The 12793-nt window shown below is 36.3% G+C and overlaps 1 protein-coding gene across 1 annotated transcript; it reads right to left on the bottom strand.

Annotated features, from left to right (window-relative positions):
• Window positions 1-571: 571 nt before the first annotated feature.
• On the bottom strand, window positions 572-2856 carry LOC140830855 (polyubiquitin). The gene is made up of 2 exons (XM_073194379.1): window positions 2722-2856; window positions 572-2094 (listed from the first exon to the last, which is right to left on the bottom strand). Exon 2 carries the CDS (start codon window positions 2092-2094, stop codon window positions 721-723), a length of 1374 nt encoding a protein of 457 aa, XP_073050480.1. The 5' UTR covers window positions 2722-2856; the 3' UTR covers window positions 572-720.
• Window positions 2857-12793: the final 9937 nt, after the last annotated feature.

Below are 12793 nucleotides of genomic sequence, written 5' to 3' on the forward strand. Positions count from 1 at the left end.
AAGAATATCACTTTTTTATTATGAATATCAATAAGATTGACCCGTCTCACAAATAAAGATTCGTAAAATCGTCTTATAAAAGACTTACTCTAAAATATAAAAGACTAGCCATAATACATCTATTACCATCTACTAACTAAAGGAAGGAACATTAACAATAGCCGAATTTGGTATAATGAAAAAATTTTTTAATAAATAATAACTAAATTTTAGTTATGTTTTCAACTTCTAAAAATATATGAACAAGTGAAATGAGTCAATCTGACAATTAAATTGCAGTATGTTTTATCAACCTAAGTTCATTGTTTCTGAAACACAAAACAAACACCAAAATTTAATTTTGTTTCCATCGAAAACCGCATTCAGTTACCCTTCGTAGCACTAAACTCGTCTCATACAAGTATAACGGCGTTTCAATAGTAAGTGCCCTTTGGGTTTTGACGTAGAAAAGGTCTGCTAAAACAAAGGGATGCAGCAAGAAGAGACTTTTCAAGATTTTGATGGAAGACATTTCTCTTTCATTCTGTTAATCACTCAACATAAACCACATAATAATATAAACATTACGGCAAATAACAAATTCGGCTCCAATTCATTTGTCACATGAAATTATTGAACAGTTGCATAAAATATCCCCACATGAAACAGCTTAACAATCAGAAACCCCAGTTCACACATAACTCCAACAGACAGACAGATTTGCAGGCGAAACACATTCATTTAGAAACCTCCACGGAGACGCAGGACAAGGTGAAGTGTGGACTCCTTCTGAATGTTGTAGTCGGCAAGAGTCCTTCCATCCTCCAGCTGCTTACCAGCGAAAATCAACCTCTGCTGGTCCGGTGGGATACCCTCTTTGTCTTGAATCTTGGCCTTCACATTATCGATGGTGTCCGAACTCTCGACCTCCAAAGTGATGGTCTTTCCGGTCAAAGTTTTCACAAAAATCTGCATACCACCACGGAGCCTCAGCACCAAGTGCAAAGTCGATTCTTTCTGGATGTTGTAGTCGGCCAGGGTGCGCCCGTCCTCGAGCTGCTTACCAGCGAAGATCAGCCTCTGCTGGTCTGGTGGGATCCCTTCCTTGTCCTGGATTTTGGCTTTAACGTTGTCAATGGTGTCCGAGCTCTCGACTTCAAGGGTGATGGTTTTCCCGGTAAGAGTCTTCACGAAGATCTGCATACCACCACGGAGCCTCAGCACCAAATGGAGAGTGGATTCCTTCTGGATGTTGTAATCAGCAAGGGTTCGACCATCCTCGAGCTGCTTTCCGGCGAAGATAAGCCTCTGCTGGTCTGGTGGGATGCCCTCCTTGTCCTGGATCTTGGCTTTGACGTTGTCGATGGTGTCAGAGCTTTCAACCTCAAGGGTAATAGTCTTGCCGGTGAGGGTCTTAACGAAGATCTGCATGCCACCACGGAGACGGAGGACCAAGTGGAGGGTGGATTCCTTCTGGATGTTATAGTCGGCGAGGGTTCGGCCATCCTCGAGCTGCTTTCCTGCAAAGATCAACCTCTGCTGGTCCGGGGGGATGCCCTCCTTGTCCTGGATCTTGGCCTTCACATTGTCGATAGTGTCTGAACTCTCCACCTCAAGGGTGATGGTCTTGCCCGTAAGGGTCTTGACGAAAATCTGCATGCCACCACGGAGACGGAGGACCAAGTGGAGGGTGGATTCCTTCTGGATGTTATAGTCAGCGAGGGTGCGGCCATCCTCGAGCTGCTTTCCTGCAAAGATCAACCTTTGCTGGTCCGGGGGGATGCCCTCCTTGTCCTGGATCTTGGCCTTAACGTTGTCGATAGTGTCTGAACTCTCCACCTCGAGGGTGATGGTCTTGCCCGTAAGGGTCTTGACGAAAATCTGCATGCCACCACGCAGACGGAGGACCAAGTGGAGGGTTGACTCCTTCTGAATGTTGTAGTCGGCGAGGGTGCGGCCGTCCTCAAGTTGCTTGCCGGCGAAGATCAGTCTTTGTTGGTCTGGGGGGATTCCTTCCTTGTCCTGAATTTTGGTTTTGACGTTGTCAATGGTGTCGGAGCTTTCCACCTCTAGGGTGATGGTCTTTCCTGTCAAGGTTTTCACAAAGATCTGCATCTGCAAGAGGAAAAAGGTGAAACGTGATCGGAAAACACTTCATAGAGCACAGATCTATCAAATTTCGACATCATACCGTAAATAAAAAGAGAATTAAACATTACTGAAAAAAAGATCTAGTTCAAACAAGAACTTTTGTATAACAGACAGATCCGCTTCAATCGAGAAATCAGATCTGTAAAATCGAATAACTTTTTTTTTAAAAAAAAGTTACAGAAATCTACCTTCTCACAGATCCGCTTCAATCAGGAAATCAGATCCATAAAAGTCAAAATTATTATATTTTTTTAAAAAAAAAGTTAAGAGAAATCAGAACAGAAATCTATCTCCAATCCGAGAAGCTTGTAATCGACAGATCCATAAAATCAACAATCAACATTAAAAAAGAAAGATCAGTCCAATCGACAGATCCGAATCACATCACACGGAGAAGCTAAATAAATATAAATCAAACTTTTAATTTGGAAAGGCCTGTAACTTCAATATCCAATAAACCAACCCCAATTTCAATCGAAAAATCAAGAACCGAGATCAAAATATCCCAGAAAAAATTAACATCAACAGAAATCATCGCAAGATAAAAAAAAAAACTCGCGTAAATTAAAGAAAAAGGGAGGAAGAAGATACCTTGAGAAGAAGATAATAGGCTTTGGGAATGAGGAAATATGAATGAGATGTAAGCCGAGAAGGAAAAGCCTGCTTATAAAGGCCCGGACCGAGACCAGTACCCAATTAAATAACGACATGTGTGCCCACTAGTTTCCACGCAAATGCACCGTTGATATTTTTTTAATAGTGCACGTTAATTTCGATGTCCGCTGCAAAAACGAAAGAAGACCTTATCTAGAAGGTGTGTAAACCACGCGCTTAATTTTAAGAGAAAATTATTATTATAATATTTATTACATATATATATTGAATTCAATTTTAATTGATTTAGTGATATCTTATTTAATGATATCTCATTTAAAATTACAATCTTATCTTATTTGAATAAATATTTTATTTCAATTATATTTTCAACTATATTTTTTAATTTTTAGATAATTTTCATTTTTAATTAAAAAATCATTAATTTGAAAACAACGAAAAATAAAATGTTTAAATATATAAAATGAAGCGAGTTGTGTTAATATGTCAGTACTATGTTAAAATGCTAGTCGATACGAGCCAGCTCTTTTGGGGTCACAGGTTGGGGAGCGACGCGTCGACTTATCAATTTTTTTTTTAAAAAAAACTTTTATATTATTTCAATAATTTATGTATAACTGATGAAATTTGAATTATTTATAATTTTATTATATCTGATGAAATTGGAAAGACTTATATTAATTACAATTATTCGTGTACTATTTTTTTAAAAAAAATTGTATTTCTTTTTTATTTTTTGGAAGGTTGACAACTTAACCCGCAACCCATGGCAAGTTAGCATGGGTGGGGGTTTTGTCAAGCTATCAAGTTGGCGGGGTTGCTCGTTTTATTTGGATGCATCCATATACGCCACACATTGTTGGGGAGATAAAAATTGTGATTATGTTGTGAAAAAGTAAAAATTTATGGTAAAAAGTAAAAATCTCAAACACTCAAAATTTACCAAACTACACACTTTATAATATTTTTCTCTCTACTCAATTGTGATTTTCTTCACAAATGAGAGATCTATTTATAGAGTTTCATTACACATAATCCAAAAATAAAATACATCATTACCTACATCATCACACACAAATTTCTAACTTTACAACTCTTATTTTCAACATTCAAATATTCAACTATTACTTTTCCATATTAAAATATATTATTTCAACACTCCCCCTTGTGATGATGATCATGATACGATGATGTCTTCATTACGTGTTTTGTACTGCCTCGTTAAAAACCTTACTAGGAAAAACCGATTGGGATAAAAACCATAGTAAGGGAAAAAGAGTGCAGTCACGTGAACTCCCCCTCATGTTGACACGAACAACTCTTCACAAATTTTGTTGATTGCGCATCCCAATATTATATATGTGCTTTCTGAATATTGACGTAGGTAGTGCCTTTATGAAGAGATCTGATGAGTTTTCACTTGATTGAATGTGACGAACATCAATACATTTATTCTTCTCAAGCTCCTTGGTGAATGCGAAGAACTTAGGAGGAATATGTTTAGTTCTGTCGCTTTTTATGTATCCTTCTTTCATTTGAGCAACACATGCAGCATTATCTTCATATAGTATCACAGGCTTCTCATCAAATGATAATCCGCATGAAATTTGGATATGTTGGGTCATTGATTTTAACCACACACATTCACGACTTGCTTCATGTAGTGCAATAATCTCGGCATGATTTGATGAAGTTGTTACGAGCGTTTGTTTCTGTGAACGCCAAGATATTGCAGTGCCTCCACGAGTAAATACATATCCAGTTTGGGAACGTGCCTTGTGTGGATCAGATAAGTATCCAGCATCGGCATAACCAATTATACTTGGATTAGCATCTTTTGAATACAAAAGTCCCAAGTCTGTCGTTCCTCGTAGATAACGGAATATATGTTTAATTCCATTCCAGTGTCTCTTTGTTGGATATGAGCTAAATCTTGCCAACAGATTCACGGCAAAAGATATATCAGGCCTTGTACAATTTGTAAGGTACATAAGGGCACCGATGGCACTTAGATATGGTACTTCTGGACCAAGAATATCTTCATCATTTTCACATGGACGGAATGGATCCTTTTCTATGTTTAATGATCTAACAACCATTTGAGTACTTAAAGGATTTGCTTTATCCATATTAAAACGTTTAAGGATCTTTTCTGTATAATTTGTCTGGTGAACAAACATTCCACATTCTTTTTGTTCAATTTGTAAACCCAGACAATACTTGGTTTTTCCAAGATCCTTCATTTCAAATTCTTCCTTCAAGTATGACACAACTTCTTGAATTTCTTTATTCGTTCCAATGATGTTTAAATCATCAACATATACAGCAATAATTACGCATCCGGATGTTGTTTTCTTAATGAAAACACAAGGGCATATTGAATTATTTACATATCCCTTTTTCATCAAGTGATCACTTAGTCGATTATACCACATTCGACCTGATTGTTTTAACCCATATAATGATCTTTGTAATTTCACAGAATAACATTCTCTGGGTTTTGAACTTTGTGCTTCAGGCATCTTAAATCCTTCAGGGATTTTCATATATATATTACTATCAAGTGATCCATATAAGTAAGCTGTAACAACATCCATAAGACGCATTTCTAAATTTTCAGATACCGCCAAGCTAATCAAATACCGAAACGTAATTGCATCCATCACAGGAGAATACGTTTCTTCATAATCAATTCCAGGCCTTTGAGAAAAACCTTGTGCAACAAGTCGAGCTTTATATCTTACTATTTCATTTTTCTCATTTCGCTTTCGAATAAAAACCCATTTGTATCCAACAGGTTTTACACCTTCAGGTGTAAGGACTATAGGTCCAAAAACATTACGTTTATTTAGCGAATCTAATTCAACCTGGATGGCATCTTTCTATTTTATCCAATCCTGCCGATTTTTACATTCATCAAAAGATTTTGGTTCATGATCTTCGTTGTCATTTATGATGTCGATTGCCACATTATAAGAAAATATATCATCAATTTCATCTATATCTTTTCGGTTCCATATTTTTCCAATATTAATGTAATTGATAGAGATTTCATGATTCTCGTCAGTTTGTGGTTCTGACAGAATATTTTCATCATCATGTGTTTCTTCAGGAACACCATTCTCTGTTTTGTGATCATCATGTGTTTCTTCAGAAACATCATTCTTTATTTTGTGATCATCTTGTTTCTCTATGAATTTTCTTTTTCGAGGATTTTTATCCTTGGAACCGACTGGCCTTCCACGCTTCAGGCGTTTAATGACATCATGAGTATCTTCCATTTGTTTCTTTGGAATTTCAATTCGAGCAGGGGCATTTGCAGCATGTATATATGATTTAGTTACCCCTTTTGTGTCTGCAAATGCATCTGGTATTTGATTTGCTATTATCTGCAAGTGTACAATTTGTTGTACATCTTTTTCACATTGTTTTGTTCTTGGATCCAGATGTAACAATGATGATACATACCATGTAATTTCTTTTTCGGTATGTTTCTGTTCTCCCCCTAACATTGGGAAGATTTCCTCATTAAAATGACAATCAGCAAAACGTGCTGTGAACACGTCGCCTGTCTGAGGTTCAAGATATCGAATGATTGATGGACTATCATAACCGATATAAATTCCAACCTTTCTTTGAGGTCCCATTTTCTTTCGTTGTGGTGGTGCAATAGGCACATACACCATACATCCAAAAATTCTCAGATGAGAAATGTCTGGTTCTTTACCAAATGCAAGCTGTAATGGGGAGTATTTATGATATGCACTTGGTCTGATGCGAATTAATGAAGCAGCATGTAAAATTGCATGTCCCCATATAGAAATAGGGAGCTTTGTTTTTATAATCATTGGTCTAGCAATCATTTGCAGACGTTTAATCAATGATTCAGCCAATCCATTCTGTGTATGTACATGAGCAACAGGATGCTCAACAATGATTCCCATAGACATACAATAATCATTGAAAGTCTGGGAAGTAAATTCACCAGCATTATCAAGTCTAATTTTCTTGATTGTATAATCGGGAAACTGATTCCTCAATTTTATTATTTGAGCAAGTAATCTTGCAAATACAACATTTCGAGTTGACAATAAACATACATGTGACCATCTGCTGGAGGCATCAATCAATACCATAAAGTATCTGAATGGTCCACATGGTGGATGGATTGGTCCACAAATATTACCCTGAATACGTTCAAGAAACATTGGTGATTCAGTTTGGATTTTGACTGGTGATGGTCTTATAATAAGTTTTCCAAGAGAACATGCTTTACATTGAAACTTATTATTCTGAAAGATCTTCTGGTCTTTCAGTGGATGACCATGTGTATTTTCTATAATTCTTCGCATCATTGTTGAACCAGGATGTCCCAATCGATCATGCCAATTGGTTAATATCGAAGAATTATCAATTACCATGTTTGATTCAATGGGACTTATATGTGTATAATGCAATCCAGTAGGGAGCATTGGTAGTTTTTCAATCACATATTTCTTTCCTGATTTATATGTGATAAGACACATATATTTTTCATTCCCTTCATTCATTGTTTGAGTATCATACCCATGGGAATATATATCATTAAAACTCAACAAATTCTTTTCGATTGTGGTGAATATAAAGCATCATTGATCAAAAATTTTGTACCATTAGGTAACAAAAATTGTGCTTTACCACATCCTTTAATCAAGTCTACAGGACCTGATATTGTATTCACCGTTGTTTTTGTTGGTTTTAGTTCCAAGAAATATCTTTTATCTCGGAGGATAGTGTGCGTTGTACCACTATCGGGTATGCAAACTTCAGCTTTGCTCATAGCATTTTCCATATTTGAACTTCAAAAAAATATGCAATGAAATAAAATTACTGGCAATATATATTTAAATATAACACATATCATAATTATACAAAAAAACATTATTATATGAATACATGAAAAACAAATTATTGTACATTTATATTCTACCACTATATTGTTCATTTTCAGAAAAATCATTGAGAAAATCTGCAGCATCAAAATTGTTCATTTCTATCCCACCAACATGTTGATCATTTCCAGAGAAATCATTCATAAAATCACCAGCATCAAAATGAGTTGAATCACTCAAATGGTCACTGCGTTCAGTGAAGTTGGTCTCCTTTTCTTTCCCCTTTAATGATTCTTTATAAAGTTTACAAAGGTGCTCAGGGGCTCGACAAACTTTGGACCAATGTCCTGGAGTACCACATCTGTAACAAGAACTTTCATATCTTTTTGAGTGATTCTCATTAACACTTGTATTCTCATGATGCCTTTTCTGTGGATGGTTTGGGACGTTCTTTTGAGATGAGTTATAAAAATAACTATCTCTATTATTTTCAAAACCACGGCCTCGACCACGACTACGGCCAATTCCACGTCCACGTCCACGTCCACGACCTCGACCTCGACCTCGACCTCGACCAAAATCTTGTCTTTGAATTTGATTTTGGTTCCGAGGTTTAAATTCATTTTTATTTACAGCATTTACTTCGGGAAATGCTGTTGATCCAGTGGGTCGGGACTGATGATTTCTTATTAATAGCTCGTTGTTCTTTTCCGCCACAAGAAGACAGGCGATGAGTTCAGAATATCTCGCAAATCCACGTACTCTATATTGTTGCTGTAGAGTAATATTTGATGCATGAAATGTGGAAAATGTTTTTTCAAGCATCTCAGATTCAGTAATCTCATGGCCACAAAATTTCAATTGCGAGATTATTCTATACATCGCCGAATTGTAATCACTGACTTTTTTAAAGTCTTGGAATCTCAACGTATTCCATTCATCTCGGGCGGTCGGAAGTATAACTTCCCTTATATGTTCAAATCTCTCTTTTAATCCCTTCCACAAAGCCATGGGATTTTTTTCAGTCAGATATTCACATTTCAATCCATCGTCGAGATGTCGACGTAAAAATATCATGGCTCTTGCCTTTTCTTGTGACTTACATATGCCATTTTCTTTAATGGTCTCACTTAGACCCAATGACTCAAGATGCATTTCTACATCGAGAGTCCACGGCATATAATTTTTCCCCGTAATATCAAGAGCGATGAATTCGAGCTTTGTCAAGTTTGACATGGTGGTACTAAAAAAAATTACGATGCATTTTATTAGTTAATAAATATTGCAATACAAAGTAACGGATAAACAACAAGTACAAGCATTTGTAAAAATAAAGAAAACGCACGAAGAGGATATTCTCCGATAAATACAAGACTCGTGAGTATGATAACCAAAATAATTAAAAATATCCTTGAGAAAGCCATCTTTTTTTTCTTCGAAAAATTTGATGAAGAATAATTTTTAGAGAAGAAGAGAAAGTTGGAGTGATTGAATGTGTTTGTGAGATGATATTTATAGGGCAAAAACTAGCCGTTTGTTACCGTTTATGACCGTTGGTGTACAAAAAATAAATCTATGTATTTGTATAATTTTATGGTAATAATATGATGTATATAATATTAGACATATTTAAATAATTATATATATCATATCATAATATTATAATGAGTGTCATAATTTATTTTGTTTAAAAACCTTATAGGCTTTTATACTTGTCGTATCCCTTACCGGGAGTGTGGGATGTCGTCTTAACATCCTTCCAGGATTTATAACAAGTTTATGAAAAATTTATTTTTATTATTTCTAATAATAATATTATATTGTATATTAAATAAATACACAATAAATAAATAACAGTAAAATAAATATAATTACTAATGAGTGTCATAATTTATTTTGTTTAAAAACCTTATAGGCTTTTATACTTGTCGTATCCCTTACCGGGAGTGTGGGATGTCGTCTTAACATCCTCCCAGGATTTATAACAAGTTTATGAAAAATTTATTTTTATTATTTCTAATAATAATATTATATTGTGTATTAAATAAATACACAATAAATAAATAACAGTAAAATAAATATAATTACTTTTGTTACTTTTTTCTTCTGTTTGGAGCTTGGAAAAGTATGTAGGACTTTTAAAGCTTCGTGCTGATAACGTGCTGTGAAAAAGTAAAAATTTATGGTAAAAAGTAAAAATCTCAAACACTCAAAATTTACCAAACTACACACTTTATAATATTTTTCTCTCTACTCAATTGTGATTTTCTTCACAAATGAGAGATCTATTTATAGAGTTTCATTACACATAATCCAAAAATAAAATACATCATTACCTACATCATCACACACAAATTTCTAACTTTACAACTCTTATTTTCAACATTCAAATATTCAACTATTACTTTTCCATATTAAAATATATTATTTCAACATATTATTCATTTCTTTGGAAATTTTTGTATGTCAAGTTATTCAATATACTATATGATTTAGATGATTGCGTGAACCATAAAAAAATATACATAAGATCTAAAGTCTAACCCAAGTCCCTTGAGGACTCAAAACATCACCCTCGCCAACAAGGCAGGATTTTAGTTTTATATATTTACTTGCAAAATTTCAGTTATTTTGTCATGTTGGTGTTTTTTTCAACTTCAATTTTTTTATGCATACACATCAGCACATTCGATGAAAAATGATGATAGATGAGCAGAAAAGTCCTTGCTAGAACGCAAAAAACCCATTTACCCTTGTATGTTTAAAATTCAAGGGCATTTACCTATTTTTAATAAGTTTTGTGTTTGATTTTTAAAAACATCACATTTATATTTGATGCAATTTTCCCAAATTAGTGAGACTCGTAAAAAAAATTGTTCTTTTCAGGGTTAAGATTGTATAAAGAAGTTAATAAAAGATATGTTTTTTTTTTAAAATTTAAATGTGGCAATGATATGGTATCGTAAGCCTGAAGTTGAATTTCATTATTTCGGTTACCTAAATGACTTAATTTCATGTCATCACACGTGCATGGCACGCGCGTGATTGGGTTTTGGATTCGTGGAAAAGGAGTCGGTAAAATACAAAAAGTGGCGAGAAAAATAAAAAACATAACAAGTGGCTCGGCAGTTGTTTCTAGAAAACAGTAGCTGTCCCACGCGGAATAAAATAAAGAGAAAAGGAAAGAGTGGAACAACTCATCAATTCTAATTCTAATGGCCAAGATTGAACTACGTAGTTATATTTATAAAGAGTGGAAGAACTAATCAATTTTAATTCTAATGGTCAAGTTTCACTAAAAAAAAAAAAAGAAAAAAAGTTGCGACGGGATTAGCGATGAATAAACGGTGGTTAATGACATTTAACGATGGTTTTAGCGACGATTTATCGCAACGTCAATTAAAAATATTCAATTATTTTTATTATTAAAAATAAAAAATAAAAAATCAATCAAATTAAAAATATTATTATTTAACAACACCCTATATCATGTTCAATTATTTTAATAATCACAATATACAATCTTATTTTTGAAAGTAAAACACAACATAACATTATTATTATTATTGATGTCGACCGGACAAATTGGGTAGTAGCCGGGTGTGCAATCTGCCAAGTCGGGTGTTTGGATATATGTGCGATTTGAATGCTTTATGGCGAGTTGCTGGTGTTCTGAGAAGATTGAGTTCCCTGTCGCCTGAGGACTAATGCCCGAGATGACCTGAGTATTAATCCTGAAATCACAGAACGTTAGGGGGGCGCCGGAAATTGTTCCGGCGTATCCACTCCGACGCTCAAGTCAGTGATGCACGCAAAGGAAGACTTAGAGAGAAAATAAGAATATCTGTGAGTGCTTGTGAGTATCCAGAGAAGAGTTACCTCCTTGTGTAGTACCTACAGGGGGTATTTATAGATGAGTCAAGTAGGTGACTTGCCCGCAAAGTTCGGGTGGTGGCCACGATTCGGGATGGTGGGCCCCGTTGTAAAATAGTGGGCCACGTATTAAGTGCTGACATGGTCATAGAACGTGGGAGGATGGGTTCCGAGATTTCCGGAAGACGTGACGATAAGGGAGAGACTGAGCTTCTTTCCCGGGCACTTTCCACCCGGGTGCCCCGGAGGTGTTTCTGGGACCGGGAAGCTTTTACCCCGGGTGATGGTTTGCCGAGTAATTCATTGTGAATTCTTCTGACACTTGAGTGCGTAACTCGCCTGGTATCTGAAGATCCAGGATCCTTCTTTCATACCGGCTCTCTGCATGTAGTCGTAATTTGGGATCTCCTCCCTGCTCTCATCTCGCCCGAGTGCAAGTATCCTCCGGGTCGGGAGCTTTACCCGGGCCCGGGTTCCCTTGGGGGCATCACCACTCCCTCCTAAAAAAGTCGGGCTAGAGTCTATCTCGCTGTCCCGATTGGTAAAAAAGAGTCCACTTCCAATGACAGCGGAGCCTTTTAGAATTTTAAAGATGTGGATATTACCGTCAGTGCTGTCGTAAGCCCTAAAATTCAAACTTATCCGCAAGCTTTCGCGCTTCGAGGACCGTTATGATATCTCGAGATTTACGCCTGTCTTTTCGCCTGCTTGGCCCAACTTCCAATATTCATCTTAGCCGTTCACACCTTCGAGAATCAATGATCAAGATACTCTTCTTCATCCTATATAGATGGCATCCTCCCGATCCTTCCCTCATCACTAGCAGATTACTCCAACAGATATCATGGCCGGTGCCAGCAGTTCGAGAACTCCAGGGGTGACTGAAGCCCTTACGGAGCCCAATCTGGAAGTTCAAAAATCCATTATAGAAGATGAAGTGCTTAATAAAGTTCTCGGCTACTGGGAAGAGCTCCAAGGGCTGAAACTTCTTTACGATTCTGGGGAAGCCACCACCCCTACCCTGGTATCCAAACTGAAGAAAGTGCGCAAACAACTACACATAGCTGAGTGGGCGGACATCTTCACAGATGGCCATGTCTATCAGTTGATGCTCCGGAAGGAACTGAAGCTTCTGAAGCGTATTGTCGACTCTCCCAGCTTCATGCAAGGTTCCACCGCCCCTCTGTCTGCCTGGTTGAAGATACAAATAATTGTCATAGAAGAGAAATACAACGATGTAGTACGGGCCAATGTGTATGGTTGAATAAAAATTTATCTCAGTTCCCCTTTTTCTGTCACTGCTC

This window comes from Primulina eburnea, chromosome 4 (genome assembly GCF_022965805.1).
Source record: "Primulina eburnea isolate SZY01 chromosome 4, ASM2296580v1, whole genome shotgun sequence".
In the NCBI taxonomy this organism is placed as follows: domain Eukaryota; kingdom Viridiplantae; phylum Streptophyta; class Magnoliopsida; order Lamiales; family Gesneriaceae; genus Primulina; species Primulina eburnea.

Bases quoted from the DNA above. Each gene is read 5' to 3' on its own strand.
- LOC140830855 (XM_073194379.1), bottom strand. From the start codon at position 2,094: ATGCAGATCTTTGTGAAAACCTTGACAGGAAAGACCATCACCCTAGAG.